The sequence below is a fragment of the Ammodytes marinus genome (genome assembly GCF_949987685.1).
Source record: "Ammodytes marinus genome assembly, chromosome: 17".
Lineage (NCBI taxonomy): Eukaryota > Metazoa > Chordata > Actinopteri > Uranoscopiformes > Ammodytidae > Ammodytes > Ammodytes marinus.
In genome coordinates, this window is record NC_137221.1 from 6764227 (window position 1) to 6784362 (window position 20136).

Below are 20136 nucleotides of genomic sequence, written 5' to 3' on the forward strand. Positions count from 1 at the left end.
AAGTAACTTTTGAAATGGATTCAGCAAAAGTAATCCACAGAAGAAAGCTGGATATTCCTGTAATCAGACCAAAAGCAGATGAAAAGGAGGTAAAACATGATCTTTGACTACTTTCAAAAGCATTTTTCTTAACATTTTGACAAGAATAAGCATTATTCTTACCAACAATATGCGTTTGTATTACCGTAGCCTATATATACAATACAACAATATTTCCATTGTAAAAAATTGCATACCTTTTTTTAATAAACATTTTTATTAACTATATAATTAATTATATTACATTTAATTTTTGAATTTTATTTGCACTGTCCTATACTATAGTATACTATAGTATAGGACAGTGCAAATAAAACTATATTTTTGTTTTAAGGTCTCTGAATCTATCTTCAATTGTGTGTTCATATTCATTATTTTTTCTTTTTCTTGGGTTAAAAGGGATCGAATACATTAAACAAAGCTGGATATTAATTATGTAGCCTAATCATGTAGACAGTATGGACTGTAATTGAGCCTATACTTTGTTACAAATGAAACTAAACATTATAAAATGTGCCTAAAAAATGTTGTCTGTTCGTCACCAAAAATGTAATTCATGCGTTGCAAATCTCAACTTATTTCAGGTCCTGGCTAAAAGTCTTGAGCCCAGTAAGGTGGTTTGTCTTCTGGAAGACCCTTTGACTGTAAGTTAAACTTGACTGTGATCACACTTTTCTTCAGTTCTATCATGAAGATATTATATACACAAACACATGCACACATTAATCATTGTCCTTGTTTTTTTCTTTATGTCTCCTGTTTCTGTATTTTTATTCATGTGTACTTTTTAGTAAAGGCCTAACCAGGGCAAATTAGTCTCGACTAGAAACTTGTATGCATGGCATCTATTTTATATTTCATATGAAACAATGTACAATGCATTTGTCCCTGCTCAATAAACTTCTAAATAAAATAAAAAATATCTTATAATGCTGCACATTCTGTGTTCACTAAAGGCTAACTTGAAGGAGAGGCACCTTTTCGTACTGAAGAAACTACTAAAGAGAAGCAAAATTGGTTTTGTATCCTTTGTCCTGGGTTAACTTTGTTTATACCCTTAATATAATAATACAGACGATTATCTCTCTTTCCCCAAATAAATCTCTCTCAGGCGTCACACCCTGCTACGCATCAGATTTTCCTCATTACCGTCCCCTGGTACACTACACTCTCATGCAACACGCCCACAGACACACGCATCGTGTCCCAAGGCTCCAATTTAAACCTCCATCACTGTGTCTGTCAGCATTTTCCCCTCTTCAAAAATAACCTCTGCTATCATGATGAGTCTGCACCCCCTCACGTCCCCTCTCTCACTGGGATTCATCTCAGTTTAGGTAAAAACACTTTGCAAAAAAAAAATCTTCCTTAACTATGTCAAGCTTTTGAAGGAGCTGAAAGACATAGCCAAAATACTGAACGTCTGTGCCGAGAAAGTGAAGGAGCACAATGAATATTTGCCCATTCTGTGTGAGGCACTTTCAATTTGTAGGTAAGAAACTACCAGTACTATATTAAATATTGCAGTATATCTTAAACCTGCTTATAAGATAACAGTATATTATTTTATCTGAACCCTCAACATGTGTTATTGCTTCATCGCAGGCTTCCCTTCCTGAAGGAGAAATCATCTGATGAGCTGAACTACGCTCATGACGTCATAGAGTTCCTCTCTCACTTGGGTACACACACATCAGTTATTACAGGCTCACTTTCATATGTCACAGACCCTTTTTATCCCTTTGTTTGTAACAACAATTACATTAACATTGAATTAATATTTCGAATTTTCCCTGTGTGGTAAGGCAGAGATGTGAATAGGATTATTTTTTTTCAATTGTTGGACCACAGTGTGAAAATAAAATTCTTTAATTCAAGATATAACAAAAAATCGATTATCCTCCATATAGTTTTTTACTTTGGTTACTCTTTTTTTCTCCAGTTTGAGTATTTCTTTACATTGCTACAGGCTGATTTAGTCGTTTTTGGTGCAGTTTCTTCAGTGATAATGACGTGTGTGTTTCTGTCGGCAGGCTGTCTGATGCGGGTGTGTGACGCTGAAGTGAGAGAGCAGATAGTTGAGTCTGTGAAATCGTTCTACAGCTGTGTGGCTCCTAAACTGCTGCTCGATGGTACGGTCCCTTATGACAAGCCTAAACCTCGGACTTTCCCCTCTGACTACAGATTTTCTAGACTTTTGCTAAGTGAGACTTTCTCATGGCTCCAGTGGTGGTGGCATGCTTGTGCTTTTCTGTCTTTTTCATTCTTTCTTTAACAGTTGTTTTATATTGTTTGATAGTCCAAACGATACCTTACAATACTCATATTATGAACCAGTTTTGGCTAATGAACCCTGGCGAAACTATTTGTTCAACTGTAAACCAACTTGGTCCATATACTGACATATGTGTTTTATATATACAAACAAATCAATATCGCGAACATATCTTCAAGGCAGATACACAACCATGCTGCTTACCGCTTCCAGAATTCTACCAACAAATTTTTATTCTCATTAGAATCAGATTGACTTTACATTCTTTTTAACTAAATCTGCTATTCTTTCAGAACTTGATTCCTATTTTTCAATGATTTTTAATTAACTCTTTGTTACTGTTTGTTACTGTTGTATCTCTTTTGGTTATTGGCGTTATACTTTTTCCCCTGATTGTCTTTTAATATGTTATTTTTCCTTTTTTGTTCCTGATTTTCATCTGTAAATGTTGCCATATTTTCTGTGTGTTTTTGTAGTCTACACCTCATATACAGAAATGTATTTTAAAACTTTTGTATTATTATTATTATTTAAAATCTGTTCCTAAGTACCCATTCAATAAAAAAACATGAACAACTTAAAAATGTTTCTGTTTGTTTTCTACAGGTGTCCAGCCCACGTCTCCAGGCTACCGGCTTCAGCTGTTGGAGCGCAGTGACTTGTCTGGGACGCTGCTCCTCTCGATGGCCGCCCTGGAGAACCAGCCCGCCATCAAACTACAGCTCCTCAAGACACTTCAGATCCTCTCGAGCTCCTCTGGTCAGTCACTGATTTAAATCCTGGATCCAGTGAGGTAGTGGGTGGAGAGGGTCATCTGTCAAACTACATGTCAATCCAACAGACGGCCTCCTTCATTAGAGTAAAGCAGCCTCTCGAGAGCACAAATCATCTCATTACCAAGAAATAATCAAGACAAACAATCAAAACAGTGATTTAAGTGTCCTTGTGTCAATGTCAAAAGGTCAGTGGGTTGTTTTTCAATCAGGAATAGCACACTGTAAAACTGAAAAGTAAAAAAAAAAAAAAAAAAAAACTCTGCCTTTATTAGATTTTTGAGTTTTGAGGCCAACCAAAACTCATAAGATTTTTTTAGAAATATGTAATATAACTCAAGTTTTGAGATTTACATACTGAGACTTCCGGAAAGTAAGATTTTGCACATATGAAAAAGATTAATTTTCAATAGGAATGACAAGTAATCTCAGCACTAGATCATTAGTTGGCCCACATGTAGGCAGTTTTTCCTTGGCCTCGAAACTCAGAAAATCTAGTGAAGTCAGTTCCTTTTAATCTCATTTTCAGATATGAATTGTGCGTCGATACTGAACAAACGAGGAGCGGAGATGATCTGTCTCCACATGAACGACCCCGACCCGTCCGGTCAGATCCTGTTCCGCTCCTCGGAGATTCTGTGGAACCTTCTGGAGAAATGCAGCAAAGAGGAAGTCACCGCTCAGCTCGGCAGCATGGAGTGTGTCCTGTAGGTGACTCTGTGGGTTCTAGAGGTTTCCATAATAAAGCTATAGTGCGTAACTTCTTCAAATAAATGAATATCGGTTACATTTAAGCCATCGCCAAACAAGTTTCTCAGTATGGCAGCGTTAACAAACTGGTGTCGCCCCCCCCTCCCCCCCTGACACTGGCGCAGGAGCTCAGAAAAATCCCAAGAAGCGCCAAAGAAATTTTTCAGTTATTGATTGTACTGCTGAGAAATAATCTGGATGTATATCCCCGAAGGCTTATCTCATGTAGATGAGATAGTGTTGTTGTTATTACTCAGAATTCCTCATGGGGGCGACAGAAGATACTCACTATAGCTTTAAGTCATAAGTCAAGAAGATATTACAGTTCAAGTTTGAATATGTTCTGTGTTCTCATTATAAACAAATAGATATGAGATGTGTTTTTTGTTCGATTTTTGTAGCTCTCTCAAAGAAGCGTTTCTATACCAGCTGGCAAACGGTTTCAAACATTCTGACCTCCAACTCAGAAACGATCTGCTTGTGATCACATCTCTCATCGCTGAAAATCCCAACTCTCTGCTTATTGTGAGTACAGGATACACACAGCACAACAATATGTTCAGTCATGTAAATGCCCCTGTTTGGGGTAAATGAGGAACACCAATTTTCTTGATATCATATTTTTATTTTTTTTAGGAGAGTTCGTTTGCCAAACAGCTCGTTGTTCTCTTCACATTTCCAGAGTGTGAGCCCAAACTTTCCCTATTAATTATAGTTACATTTTTACATTTATCCCAAATTATAATTTTTTACATTTGAATTATTTTTCAGCACAGTAATGGCTTCATTTCTGTTTTAGTGAAACGTAACAACCCTTTGGTCCGCAACCTCAAGCTCAGCTTTAACAACGAAGACTTGAAAATGAAGAAGTTGCTGTTGAATCTGTTGGTGTTAATGTCAAAGGACTTGGCTGCCCTGCAGGTCAGTTACACACTCAGTCAGTATCTCCCTAATAATTTAATTTAAATGTGGATTCACTGATTCTGGAGAAAGATTGATGTCAAAATCAGCGAATATCTTCTCACGATCCGCTACCTGTCAATACTGTGTGTGGGCTGAACAAAATCTATTGTTAATACACAGCCTAGGCTCTGTAAACAGGTATGTAAACAAAGGGGGCCCACCAAAGCTAGCAACATGCCCATTTACAGAGCCTAGGCTGTGTATTATTTTTTTAGCACACACAGTACATAAAGGTAACGGATAATGAGGAAATGTTCACTTTATCTTGACAAAAAGTGATTTTGACTCTTTCTCCAGAATCACTGACTCCAGCTGTAATGTATTGATCAGTCTAAACCCTCTAACTGCATATTCCCCTCATAGCTGTTCAAAGAGGAGCAGGTGATGCTGGACCTGCTGACGTTTGTGAGGCCTCCGCCGGCCTCGTGCGAGCAGCGCTCCGGCGGTTTGCGTCGCTGGTCTCCGGTCCAGCAGGAGGAGCTCCAGCTGCAGGCCGTGGCCACCCTGGCAACCATCGCTCCACTGATGCTCCACGACTTCCTGTGTTGTCAGGGAAACGCCTGTCTGCTGATCCTACTGGACTGGTGCGTTAAGCAAGGTGAGGAGGCCGAGACACATGGGCACAGACTAAAGAAAGTGGAAACTGTATGTCAAGGGTCAAAGGTTAAACTCCAACATTCATGTGTCCTGTCCGTACTGTAGCATCATCAGAGACTGCATTACACACAGCAGAGTCTGTGACGCCCATATCTGGAGTGGGCTTTTACTTTTGCTCCTGCTCTTCCATACGTTTAGTATTCACAAAACTACAGTACTTGCCTGGGTTGTTGTCCGTATGTTCGGGGGTTTGCCTTTAATTTAATATTGGGTAGTTGTAGTGCTTCAACTTTGATTGACACTTGAACTGCTTCATGTGCTTCTATTTCAATTACAACTCTTGTATAAAAGCTCACAGAGAGAGGAGCACACAAGCCTTTGACAATGTCGCAATCATTTGGGCATTGTCGTCTTTTCCCACAAAACAAGAGTATATTTATAATCTCTCCTCTATTTACACACGTCGTATTATCCTCTCCAGATGCTTTCTATGGTCAGGGCCACAGTTTCCATGGCACCGGAGGGAGAGGCAGTAAGAAAGCTCAGATGAGGCACTGCATCCGAGCGCTGAGATCTGTGACGTCATTAGGGGAAGAATCCGTCAACCAGGACCTGTGTGACCAGGGAACCATTAACCAGCTGCTGGGTGGGTTACATTTAGACTTCACTTCACTCACCACAAAGTCAAGGTCAAGTCAAGTCAACTTTACTGTCAATTTCTACAATATGTGCCAGACATACAGAGGAATCGAAATGACGTTCCTCTCCAACCTATGGTGAGATAAGTACAAAAGGATAAAATTACACAAGATGAAATAAGTAATATATCCAATAAATTCATTCTAAATAGTGCAAAAGGTAAGGCAAAACAAAACAGTATAAAAAAAGTAAATACATTGACATGTGCAATATGAGGAACATTATTTGCAAATGTTCAATATGAAACAATATAGAAATTGAAAGTGTAGATAGTTCAATACTGTTGTTGCATTACTATTTTCTCAGGCATTTTGATGCAGATGGAAGCGAGTCCGGATGAGGAGGATGTGTTCGCCGTGGAGATAAAGTCAGACATTCAGCTGATACTCTCAGAGCTGTGTGAGAGCGACATGCACAGAAAGGTGAAGCTGAGATTATATGAACCTGGAGAAAACACTTTGTAACTAACCTGAAGAATCACAGATGTCCCCGTACAGAATGTCCTAACGGATTGTAGTGACTGAGTCCTACATTTTAGCTGCAACTGGCTATCTATTGGGGCTACATTTTTCACACGTATACTCAAAAAACAAGGTATTCATTCAGAATTCTTGACCAGCACCTAATATAATAATGCATTTATTTTGTAATTCTTATATTTTCTTACATCTTATATTTCCAATTTGATAGGGACACAAAGTTAAAATAGATACAGACATCAAAAGTTTTCCGAAGTACAGCCTCGACCTTTACCATACCGTCCCTAGTGCACAGAGGAATATGACACTTAAACACAAATCAAATACATGTCTCCTACACACTGACAGTCCCGTTATGTTGTGCCTTAGGAGCTGTTTGGATCAGACGGAGTGGAGATGACACTTCACTTCCTGAAGAAAGGCTCCGACAAGTTCTACAGCGGCCTGGGACACAACAAGCTCATCCTCTCCACCGTGGACTGTGTGTGGTCAGTTCAGCCCAACCCCAGAGCACTGTGATAGATTCACTGACTTCATTTGTGTTATTTAACTCAATGAAACATATTGACAAATGTCACATTTACACGTCATAATCTAGAATCAATTTATATCCGACCCGTTCCATCAGTATGTCCTCCTTTGCCAAGAGGTTTATTGATTTTTATGTCAGTCATAATTTCTTTTCAGCCTCTGAGTAATGATTCAGTCCAGGAATGTTGTTTATGATAATCTTTTATTTGAACTTGGAATATGTATCCTCAATTAAAGGCAGTGAATACCTCAACACAATCCACTACCTATGTGCGCTGAAAAAACTATCTGGTGACAATACACAGCCTAGGCTCTCTATCTTGTGGCTCTCGTATAAACAGGAAGCAAAGCGCTGAGTGGTTTGTGTCCCATCAGGTCCTGTATCGTGGGCTGCTACACCACAGAAGATTACTTCCTGGCTAAAAACGGGGCGTTTCTTCTGTTGGACTTACTCAGTGTGAGTAGCTGAATTATAATTTGCTCCATATGCACCTAAATGTAAAGACCTGATATAAACCTGTTTGGGTTTCTTTCTTTCTCTCTCTCTCTCTCTCTCTCTCTCTCTCTCGCTCTCTCTCTCTCTCTCTCTCTATGTCTCTCTCTCTCCCCCTCTCTCTCCCCCTCTCTCTCACTCACTCGTTTCCTCTCTCTCTCTCTTTCTCTCTGTATCTCTCCCTCCCTCTCTCTCTCTCTCTCTCTCTCTCTCTGTCTCTCTCTCCCCCTCTCTCTCCCTCTCTCTCTCACTCACTCGTTTTCTCTCTCTTTCTCTCTCTCTCTCTATGTCTCTCTCTCTCTCCCCCTCTCTCTCACTCACTCGTTTTCTCTCTCTCTCTCTCTTTCTCTCTCTCCCCCTCTTTCTCTCTCTCCCCCTCTCTCCCTCTCTCTCTCACTCACTCTTTTTCTCTCTCTCTATGTCTCTCTCTCTGTATCTCTCCCTCTCTCTATGTCTGTCTATCTATCTCTCTCTCTCTCTCTCTCTCTATGTCCCTCTCTCTCTCTTACAGTCAGGCCCTAGATGCGTTCACTGTAACGTCCTCGGCACCATTCTGGAGTTATGTGACAACCCCAACACTCTGTCCCACGTGCTGAGCTGGACGTCCGGCGGTGGTCAGTCGGCGCCCGGCCTCCTGCTGCAGCTGTGGAGGGAGGAGGAGGACGAGCTGAGGGTCAGAAGGACACGACATGGAGAGATCGCAGGTGGGTCTCAACACTGGATGAGTCAATGATGAGAAACCAAGGAAATGCATTAACATACGTTTACATATAGGGCTGTTTCATTATCCCTATATCAACATTCGAGGTATACGTATCACAAAGACTGCGGGAACTGCAATAAGTTTGGTGGTAAAGCAATGTTGTGAAGGCCACCAAACTGGACAACTGGATCAGACTAAACCGATCTGCTTTGTAATAATATTCTACATTAGATTATAATATCTAGAGTATCCTCTTTTGGTAAGCATTCATCAACAGATCAAACCTGGAAGTTTACGGAATCTGCATCTACACTTTTCTTGCACAATATGACAGTATATAAGAACAATAAGTCTCATATCTCAACATCTTTCTGTCTTATTTTCTGCTTTCTCACCCTTGACTCTCAGACCCTCAGAGGCCGCTCCTGGGTCTCCACCGGCAGGGCGAGACCCCGCTGTCGTTTCCCGCTAGAGCTCCGAGCGCCGCCGTGCTGGAGCTATCAGAGAACCTGCGCTCAAAGATCTACTCCATCTTCTGCAAACTAGGTAGAGCAGCTGGTTAAAATTGGCGCTATAGTACATTTGCAAAAAAAGACATATGTGCTGGAAAATGTATCATTATTTGTCACTTTTTGGCAGGTTTTCAAGACCTTCCTGGATTGTCACCAAAAGATTACGTGACCTTGAGCATCGTCAGGAGATATCTGGACTTCAAGGTACAAGATGTCAATGCTGGATATGAAATTAGCTTTAACTCCAACAAAAAAGTACCTTCAACTTATCTGTGTCAACCCCCGACACTGGCACAAGAGCTCAGAAAAATCCCCAAGAAGCGCACAAGAAATGTTTCAGTTGTTGATTCTACTGCTAAGAAAATACCTGGTACAGCAGATAGTATATAATCCACGCATGATCACTGTCATTGTAATTACTCAGAATTCCTCATGGGTGGGGTGACAGAAGTTACGCACTGTAGCTTTAAAGTGTCATTTTAAAGCACAAAGCTGATACTAGTATAGTAAACACTGAGTATTCTGTCATGGCGCTGCAGGTTGGCGAGGTTTGGGAAGAGATCACCACAGAGCTGGTTCTGGACGGTGTGCGGCCGATCAGCCCGGACGAAGAGGCTCTGAACGCTCTCTCTAAGATGGCGGGCGACACGGCGCGGATCGTCAGAGCAGAACAACAAAGCATTCTAGAGCAACAGCATAAGGACGAGATGGGAGAGGAGCGGCTCATGTACACAGAGGTGCTGAGGGGTTCATTACTAAAACGATTGTGTCTACTGTGTGAATTGTGTTTAATAGTCTTGTTTATTCTCTGTTATACGTTCAATGCTATTGGGCCCCCCTCGGAAAGCTTTCAGTGGCTTATTTGGGGTTTGACATTTCATGCTTTGTCCATAAAGTGTATCATGAAATTATTTCTCAATTATATGATGATGACTTGTGAATAAAACTAAAATTAATAATAAAAACTAGACACTGTCACCATTTTTTTTGATAAAACAAATTATTTCATAGGATTTTAGAGTTTATTTTGGCGTCATTTTGTTTTTCAGATTAAGTCTCACTGGAAGCAGAATGAGCTCACAGCCAAGGCCTGGGACGACTACGTTTCCAAGACTTCAAACTATGAGATCCTGAAGGTTCTATCTTTAACATCAGCAGAAATATACTGTGTATATATAACCAGGTTTTTCATTGTTATAGTAACAGAACTTTGTTTCTTTTGTTCCACAGGAATTCAAAGCTCAGAGGGAGAAATACATAGAAGAGTCCAGACCCAAACCAAAGCCTGACGAGGAGGCAATTCGTCCATCACAGGTCCCTCACTAACACATAAGATTTATAATAACTAATACGTTTATTTATGTGTTCTGACAAGAAGTAATAAGAATTGTACTGACCTCTACAGGCAAACATTAGGAATAACAACAATTAAAACTGCAAGCAGTGATGACCGGGCCCTCGCCCACACATGCTGCACGGTGGAAGCGCGGAATTGTCGGCGACGCGCTCGATACGGACGCGAGGACGACCTCAGGCCTGGGCTCTCAGCAGGCGGGTGAAGTTTGGAGCGCGTGGGACAGCGCACAGCGAAACTAGAAATTCCCGCGGAGATATTGAAAGTACAAGCCCCCCTCTTAAATCGGGGAAGAAAAAAAATCACGGCTGACCCCTGTGGTCCGAGAGACTTTACCGTAGAGCAACATGAGCTGTACATGTCTGACAAATGATAAGTCAATCGGAGTCAGGGGGAAAGGGGCGTGGCCTGGCAAACATAGCATCGGTTAATGACGTTTTTCGCATTTGTGGCGCCCCCTACGGGTCAACCACGACAAGCTTAGAGGGACACGCTACCACATGTCTTTTGCACGTATCCTGCAAGTTTCATGATGATAGGACCTACGGTTAAGGAGTTATGGCCAATTTGTGGATAGGCGGCGCCCCCTATGGGTTCGTCGCGATAAGCTTCGAGGGACATGCTACCACATGACTTCTGCACATACCCAGCAAGTTTGATGATGATAGGACCTACGGTTAAGGAGTTATGGCCAATTTGTGGATATTCGGCGCCCCCTATGGGTTCGTCGCGATAAGCTTCGAGGGACATGCTATCACATGACTTCTGCACATACCCAGCAAGTTTGATGATGATAGGACCTACGGTTAAGGAGTTATGGCCAATTTGTGGATAGCCCCGCCCCTGTGGCCCCCCCTATGGGTTAATCGCGATAAGCTTCGAGATACATGCTACCACATGACTTCTGCACATACCCAGCAAGTTTGATGATGATTGGACCTATGGTTAAGGAGTTATGGCCAACGTGTTATTAAGCCCCGCCCCTGTGGCGCCCCCTATGGGTTCATCGCGATAAGCTTCGAGATACATGCTACCACATGACTTCTGCACATACCCAGCAAGTTTGATGATGATAGGACCTACGGTTAAGGAGTTATGGCCAATTTGTGGATAGGCGGCGCCCCCTATGGGTTGGTCGCGATAAGCTTCGAGGGACATGCTACCACATGACTTCTGCACATACCCAGCAAGTTTGATGATGATAGGACCTACGGTTAAGGAGTTATGGCCAATTTGTGGATAGGCGGCGCCCCCTATGGGTTCGTCGCGATAAGCTTCGAGGGACATGCTATCACATGACTTCTGCACATACCCAGCAAGTTTGATGATGATAGGACCTACGGTTAAGGAGTTATGGCCAATTTGTGGATAGCCCCGCCCCTGTGGCGCCCCCTATGGGTTAATCGCGATAAGCTTTGAGATACATGCTACCACATGACATCTGCACATACCCAGCAAGTTTGATGATGATTGGACCTATGGTTAAGGAGTTATGGCCAACGTGTTATTAAGCCCCGCCCCTGTGGCGCCCCCTATGGGTTCATCGCGATAAGCTTAGAGGGACATGCTACCACATGACTTCTGCACATACCCAGCAAGTTTGATGATGATAGGACCTACGGTTAAGGAGTTATGGCCAATTTGTGGATAGGCGGCGCCCCCTATGGGTTGGTCGCGATAAGCTTCGAGGGACATGCTACCACATGACTTCTGCACATACCCAGCAAGTTTGATGATGATTGGACCTACGGTTAAGGAGTTATGGCCAATTTGTGGATAGGCGGCGCCCCCTATGGGTTCGTCGCGATAAGCTTCGAGGGACATGCTACCACATGACTTCTGCACATACTCAGCAAGTTTGATGATGATAGGACCTACGGTTAAGGAGTTATGGCCAATTTGTGGATAGCCCCGCCCCTGTGGCGCCCCCTATGGGTTAATCGCGATAAGCTTCGAGATACATGCTACCACATGACTTCTGCACATACCCAGCAAGTTTGATGATGATTGGACCTATGGTTAAGGAGTTATGGCCAACGTGTTATTAAGCCCCGCCCCTGTGGCGCCCCCTATGGGTTCATCGCGATAAGCTTAGAGGGACATGCTACCACATGACTTCTGCGCATACCCAGCAAGTTTGATGATGATAGGACCTATGGTTAAGGAGTTATGGCCAACGTGTTATTAAGCCCCGCCCCTATTCACATATTTCACATTTAAAGACTTCCTGTTGATTTTGGGGCGGGGCTTCAAGAGGCTTTTTTGTGGGGCCTGCAAAGATACATTTGGGGTTGTAATTTGGTGCAGCTAGGTATAACACAGCCTGAGCTATGATGAATTGAAGTTTCATGAGGTGCGTATTTACGCGACACTTTGACCCCCAATAGATCCCTGGTACTGTTCTAACTTCCTGACCTTTTCGCAATTCCTTATCGGGCAAGGGTCTTTTGTATTTGAGAAGTGGTTTGACGTCGCTGGCATAAAAACTCTAGGACTAGTTCGTCGAAATGCGAAAAGATGTAAAGTGGCGGTTTTAGGCACTAAATCCAACATGGCCGACTTCCTGTTGATTTTGGCTAATGACATATAAATTGCATTTATGTGCGCCTTGGGCCATTACATGTTGTCCTGTAATTTCAGGCTTCTAGCCCAATTTTTGAGCATGCATTTGCTGAAAAACTGTTTTTGGCCATAGGGGGCGCAATTTTAGAGATCAAATCCTGAACCACTGATACATTAAAATTTTTTGCAGGTCTGATGGGTACGCAAAGTTTTTCAACTAATGCATGACGGGAAGGGGGTGAAAAGTGCCAAGAAAGAGTCGGAAAAAGAATAATAATTAAAACTGCAAGCAGTGATGAACGGGCCCTCGCCCACACATGCTGCAAGCCGGAAGCGCAGAATTGTCCGCGACGCGCTCGATATGGACGCGAGGACGACCTCAGGCCTGGGCTCTCAGCAGGCGGGCGAAGTTTGGAGCGCGTGGGACAGCGCAGAGCGAAACTAGAAATTCCCGCGGAGATATTGAAAGTACAAGCCCCCCTTCTAAATCGGGGAAGAAAAAAAATCACGGCTGACCCCTGTGGTCCGAGAGACTTTACCGTAGAGCAACATGAGCTGTACATGTCTGACAAATGATAAGTCAATCGGAGTCAGGGGGAAAGGGGCGTGGCCTGGCAAACATAGCATCGGTTAATGACGTTTTTCGCATTTGTGGCGCCCCCTACGGGTCAACCTCGACAAGCTTAGAGGGACACGCTACCACATGTCTTTTGCACGTATCCTGCAAGTTTCATGATGATAGGACCTACGGTTAAGGAGTTATGGCCAATTTGTGGATAGGCGGCGCCCCCTATGGGTCCGTCGCGATAAGCTTCGAGGGACATGCTACCACATGACTTCTGCACATACCCAGCAAGTTTGATGATGATAGGACCTACGGTTAAGGAGTTATGGCCAATTTGTGGATAGGCGGCGCCCCCTATGGGTTCGTCGCGATAAGCTTCGAGGGACATGCTATCACATGACTTCTGCACATACCCAGCAAGTTTGATGATGATAGGACCTACGGTTAAGGAGTTATGGCCAATTTGTGGATAGCCCCGCCCCTGTGGCGCCCCCTATGGGTTAATCGCGATAAGCTTCGAGATATATGCTACCACATGACATCTGCACATACCCAGCAAGTTTGATGATGATTGGACCTATGGTTAAGGAGTTATGGCCAACGTGTTATTAAGCCCCGCCCCTGTGGCGCCCCCTATGGGTTCATCGCGATAAGCTTCGAGATACATGCTACCACATGACTTCTGCACATACCCAGCAAGTTTGATGATGATAGGACCTACGGTTAAGGAGTTATGGCCAATTTGTGGATAGGCGGCGCCCCCTATGGGTTGGTCGCGATAAGCTTCGAGGGACATGCTACCACATGACTTCTGCACATACCCAGCAAGTTTGATGATGATAGGACCTACGGTTAAGGAGTTATGGCCAATTTGTGGATAGGCGGCGCCCCCTATGGGTTCGTCGCGATAAGCTTCGAGGGACATGCTATCACATGACTTCTGCACATACCCAGCAAGTTTGATGATGATAGGACCTACGGTTAAGGAGTTATGGCCAATTTGTGGATAGCCCCGCCCCTGTGGCGCCCCCTATGGGTTAATCGCGATAAGCTTCGAGATACATGCTACCACATGACATCTGCACATACCCAGCAAGTTTGATGATGATTGGACCTATGGTTAAGGAGTTATGGCCAACGTGTTATTAAGCCCCGCCCCTGTGGCGCCCCCTATGGGTTCATCGCGATAAGCTTAGAGGGACATGCTACCACATGACTTCTGCACATACCCAGCAAGTTTGATGATGATAGGACCTACGGTTAAGGAGTTATGGCCAATTTGTGGATAGGCGGCGCCCCCTATGGGTTCGTCGCGATAAGCTTCAAGGGACATGCTACCACATGACTTCTGCACATACCCAGCAAGTTTGATGATGATAGGACCTACGGTTAAGGAGTTATGGCCAATTTGTGGATAGCCCCGCCCCTGTGGCGCCCCCTATGGGTTAATCGCGATAAGCTTCGACATACATGCTACCACATGACTTCTGCACATACCCAGCAAGTTTGATGATGATTGGACCTATGGTTAAGGAGTTATGGCCAACGTGTTATTAAGCCCCGCCCCTGTGGCGCCCCCTATGGGTTCATCGCGATAAGCTTAGAGGGACATGCTACCACATGACTTCTGCGCATACCCAGCAAGTTTGATGATGATAGGACCTATGGTTAAGGAGTTATGGCCAACGTGTTATTAAGCCCCGCCCCTATTCACATATTTCACATTTAAAGACTTCCTGTTGATTTTGGGGCGGGGCTTCAAGAGGCTTTTTTGTGGGGCCTGCAAAGATACATTTGGGGTTGTAATTTGGTGCAGCTAGGTATAACACAGCCTGAGCTATGATGAATTGAAGTTTCATGAGGTGCGTATTTACGCGACACTTTGACCCCCAATAGATCCCTGGTACTGTTCTAACTTCCTGACCTTTTCGCAATTCCTTATCGGGCAAGGGTCTTTTGTATTTGAGAAGTGGTTTGACGTCCCTGGCGTGAAAACTCTAGGACTAGTTCGTCGAAATGCGAAAAGATGGTTTTGGCGGTTTTTGGCACTACATCCAACATGGCCGACTTCCTGTTGATTTTGGCCCTGGACATGAAATTGCATTTATGTGCGCCTTGGGCCATTACATGTTGTCCGGCAATTTCAGGCTTCTAGCCCAATTTTTGAGCATGCATTTCCTGAAAAACACTTTTTGGCCATAGGGGGCGCCGTTTTTGAGATCAAATCCTGAACCACTGATACATTGAAATTTTTTGCAGGTCTGATGGGTACGCAAAGATTTTCAACTTTTGCATGACGGGAAGGGGGTGAAAAGTGCCAAGAAAGAGTCGGAAAAAGAATAATAATAATAAGAATAAAAATCGTACCGATTACAATAGGGCTTTCGCACATGTCTGTGCTCGGGCCCTAATAATTAAAACTGCAAGCAGTGATGACCGGGCCCTCGCCCATCCATGCTGCTCGCCGTCCTGGCCGTCCTCGGCGCTCCGGGCGACCGCACAAGAGAACGTGCCTCTTCGGAGCGCGCGGCACAGCAATACCTGTCGCCGGAAGCGCGGAAGTTGCCGCGACGTGCTTGATATGGATGCAAGGACGACCTCAGGCCTGGACTCTTACCAGGAAGGTGAAGTTTGGAGCACATGGACCATTGCAGAGCGAAATTACAGCGAAGCGCGACGTGTGCTTGTGTACGGTCGTTACCGTGCGAAAGGCCGTGATTTGCAGTAAATAAACGTCCACATGTGTCTCCAAGTGTCTCTGTAGGCTATTTCAAAGGAAATTAAGCAAGTACACTAATTATAACATTAATCAATTATAGGTTTGCATCACAGAAGGCATATTGGCCTATAATAATGAAAAAACACCACCTATGTGTACAGTTGTGAAATGTTTTGAATGAAATGCAAACCTCAGTGAATCATTTGCTCTTGTTTCTCTGTCCTGAGATTCACACAGACTGAGTTGTCTTGTTTAAATGTTACAAATTGAGCTAATTAACTGAACTCCAATTTTTTTTGAAGTTGCTGCAGAAGTTATCTCAGCTAATTGTATAATCAAACATCTAATTTTATATTAAGGTGATTGTATGCAGAATGCTCATGCCAGAAACAGTGTTTTTGTACGGATTAATAAATAAATATTAGCAGGTTCTCAATAGTATTTCAATTTGGGGGAGGGGGGGGGGCGAAAAAATGTCTGTCCCCTGGGGGGGCATGACAGAAAATAATTGACAACCACTGGGCTAAGCGAAGTCTTCAGTCCCTTTATTTGTAATGCAATACTGCCATTTAGTGGGAGTAGGATGTGTAGATAAATGTATCCAGCAGATGGCAGTCTCTTCCTACTTAATGTAGGAAGAGAGTGCCATCTGTATAAATAAGCTCCCATTCACAGCATGCAGTACCAATGGGTTGGCCACTAGTCCATGCTGGCTGCTCGGAGAAGGCAGCATCCTGGGGGCCTGGTTTTATGGGCGAATATTGCTAAAAAGAACACTTCCTGTTGATTTTGGGGCGGGGCGTCAAGAGGCTTTTTTGTTCGTACTGGGATTGTACATCGCTGTATGAAATTGTGTGGTTCTAAGTACAACACAGCCGTAGTTATGATCAATCAAAGGGTTCATGTTTGTGATGGTTTTTGGCCAATCAGGGGCCAGTGCTGCAAGACGGTGGTTCCGATTAAAACAAGCTTTCGGGTATATCATCTTCCATGTCGGAGGACATACCCTATCATATTTTCTTTTGCACAAAAAGTTGTTATGTGTGCACTTTACTCTGCAATCCTGCAGAGTAATGTGGAGTTCTGACTTTTGCCGCCATGTTGGCGAATATCGGCTCCCACCTCGTCATAGTTATTCGGAATCAAACAAAAAAATTATTGGTGTATATTCCATGTCTTGTGAGTGTCCCTAGAGTTTTCGTTTTGCTAAATATGTTCCTGCTAGGAGTTAAAAAAATTTGAACTTTTTGAGGATTTTCGAGTCAGAAATTCACATATTTCACTTTAAAAAAATTCCTGATGATTTTGGGGCGGGGCGTCAAGAGGCTTTTTTGTGGGGCCTGCAAAGATACATTTGGGTTATTAATTTGGTGCAGCTAGGTATAACACAGCCTGAGTTATGATGAATTAAAGTTTCGTGAGGTGCGTATTTACGCGAACTTTGACCCCAAAAAGATCCCTGGTTCTCGGACAACTTCCTGACCTTTTCGCAATTCCTTATCGGGCAAGGGTCTTTTGTATTTGAGAAGTGGTTTGACGTCGCTGGCGTCAAAACTCTAGGACCAGTTCGTCGAAATGCGAAAAGATGGTTATGGCGGTTTTAGGCACTACATCCAACATGGCCGACTTCCGGTTGATTTTGGCTAATGACATACAATTGCATTTATGTGCGCCTTGGGCCATTACATGTTGTCCTGTAATTTCAGGCTTCTAGCCCAATTTTTGAGCATGCATTTCCTGAAAAACTGTTTTCGGCCATAGGGGGCGCTATTTTTGAGATCAAATCCTGAACCACTGATACATTGCAATTTTTTGCAGGTCTGATGGGTACGCCACATATTTTCAACTTATGCATGACGGGAAGTGGGTGAAAAGTGCCAAAAATGACTAAAAATAATAATAGGGAATAATAATCATACCGATTACAATAGGGCTTTCGCACATGTCTGTGCTCGGGCCCTAATAAGAATAAAAATCGTACCGATTACAATAGGGCTTTCGCACATGTCTGTGCTCGGGCCCTAATTACTTCTGCACGTCTGTCTCTCAATACCTCCTTTCGAATTACAGTGAAAAAACTATTTAAATGTATTATTTAGCATAAAAGCAAGAAATACAACAAAAGTTAGTGAAGAGGAACCATTTAATAATAATATTGGTTTCTCATTTGATTTTAAGGCTTGAAAATTTGGTATTTATGTTAATTTATCAAAAAGTCTCACAGAATAATTTGGTGTACAGATAGACTTCATCGGGGTGCCATGAATCCCACACCTAAGGTTATGATCACTGAGGAAACTATCATGATTGAGAAAGTAAATATTTACAATATGGTAATTTTGTTGAAAAAATTAAATTTTTCACTTTAAATCTTCTCACTGCACTGAAGTGAAATCAGTTGAAATGTATCATAAAGTTACACAGAACAACGTGGCGACCTGCCCACTGACTACTGTGTTATATTCTGTGTGTTTCAGCATTTCATGGGACAGGTCCTGTCTGTGGAGCATACAGGAGCACCAGGCCTCGCGGGAGTGAAGCTGACCCTGGCCCGAGCGCACATCAAGACTGTGGGTCAGGACGAACTGGGACCAACAACACGTGACACCGAATACTTCAGCACAGTGTCTGTTAACAACTGAGGCAGCAGAGAATCTGGTTTAAATACAAACTCTTTACATTCAAGATTCAAGATTGAAGAGGTTTATTTCTCATATGCACAACAAGTACAACAGCAGTGGTTGGCAATTAAATTATCAAGTCATTCTTAAATATTATCATCTGATCTTGTAGATTTTACTGTACACACAGCAGCACTTATACACATAATATATAGAAGAGACTTTGCAGTTTGTTAATATGTAGATCATGAATAGCTGAATATTCATTTACAGGGTTTGTACAGATTGAAGTGTTTAATTTGAATTTGGCAGCAGATGCAGACATGATGTCACTGAGGATCAGCACAATCTACACGTTGTAGTCTGGTCCACGTCCTACAACAGACACATACACACACACACACACACACACACACACACACACACCCACACACACACACACACAAAGTGCAGTTGACTGACTGGCCTCTGTGTGTCCCAACATGTCTTATTTCAGCATGTCCAAAGCACAGTGCAATTATTCAAATTCATGCATATATTAAATAAATAAATAAACCTAAAAGGTGACTAAATTATTTGATTTCTAAACCTTTCGTCCATAACATTCAGATAATAAAGAAAAACTGTTATAATTAATGCATTGAAACAATGTTTCAATACATTAATTATTTATTTGTTTGTATAACATGAACCCTGAGACCCTGAACAATCAATGTGGCCTCATGGAAACTGAGGACTTATGTAACATCAAAATATAAACCAGTAAATAACTTTTAAATACTAAAAATCCGAAGTGTACTTTTCTCCACTAAAGGATAATGTCAAAGCTACATGTCATTGTGTTAGGGACCGCCAGAAGGCCCACTTTACTTAGGACGGTTTTTCTTCTGTGTTTTTCGGTTACATAATTCACTGCAGCGCGTTAACATGTTCATCGGAGCGTGCAACATGCTGCACAGACAGACAGAGACACTTCTTCTTCTCTGCTTTCTGCTCTCTACCGTTCTCACTCTCACTTGCTCGGTGACCAAATCATCTCTGACAGCTCCGTGGGTGTGTATTAGAGCACGATAGTGTGGTGTGTTCACTCTACACAAAAGAGCCGGGACACACACGCATACACACACACACACACACACACACACACACACACACACACACACACACACACACACACACACACACACACACACACACACACACACACACACAGAAGCCTCTACAGTTCGACAGGCTGCCACTGTTTGTACAAGCTGCCGAGGGGCTTCACACGCTGCCAGTCTGTCTGATGGTGCTGAGCTGCTGTGTCCATCGATGAAGCTTTAGGGTGAGCGGTGTGGGTGCTGCCTTTGGATCCCAACTGGGTGCTCATCAAACTACCACCAAGGACAAGTTAACTTCAATCTGTGAGCCAAACTTTTTTTCTTTTTGTTTTTTAACGAAAGACAAGTTGTGTTTTAGAAATTCTGTGGTTCTTTGGTAGAACTTTAAAAGTAAATTC

At 42.9% G+C, this 20136-nt stretch overlaps 1 protein-coding gene across 1 annotated transcript; it reads left to right on the forward strand.

The window, feature by feature from the left end:
- Positions 1-14: 14 nt before the first annotated feature.
- cfap69 (cilia and flagella associated protein 69) lies at positions 15-18656 on the forward strand (the record flags this gene model as incomplete). Its single annotated transcript, XM_080045812.1, has 23 exons — positions 15-89; positions 624-683; positions 996-1061; positions 1422-1531; positions 1645-1721; positions 2073-2171; positions 2921-3073; positions 3617-3794; positions 4239-4362; positions 4474-4522; positions 4637-4758; positions 5164-5398; positions 5879-6043; positions 6403-6518; positions 6945-7063; positions 7482-7563; positions 8111-8303; positions 8711-8848; positions 8942-9018; positions 9354-9551; positions 9864-9950; positions 10045-10128; positions 18492-18656. The coding sequence occupies 23 exons, from the start codon at positions 15-17 to the stop codon at positions 18654-18656; spliced, it is 2772 nt and encodes a 923-aa protein (XP_079901938.1).
- Positions 18657-20136: the final 1480 nt, after the last annotated feature.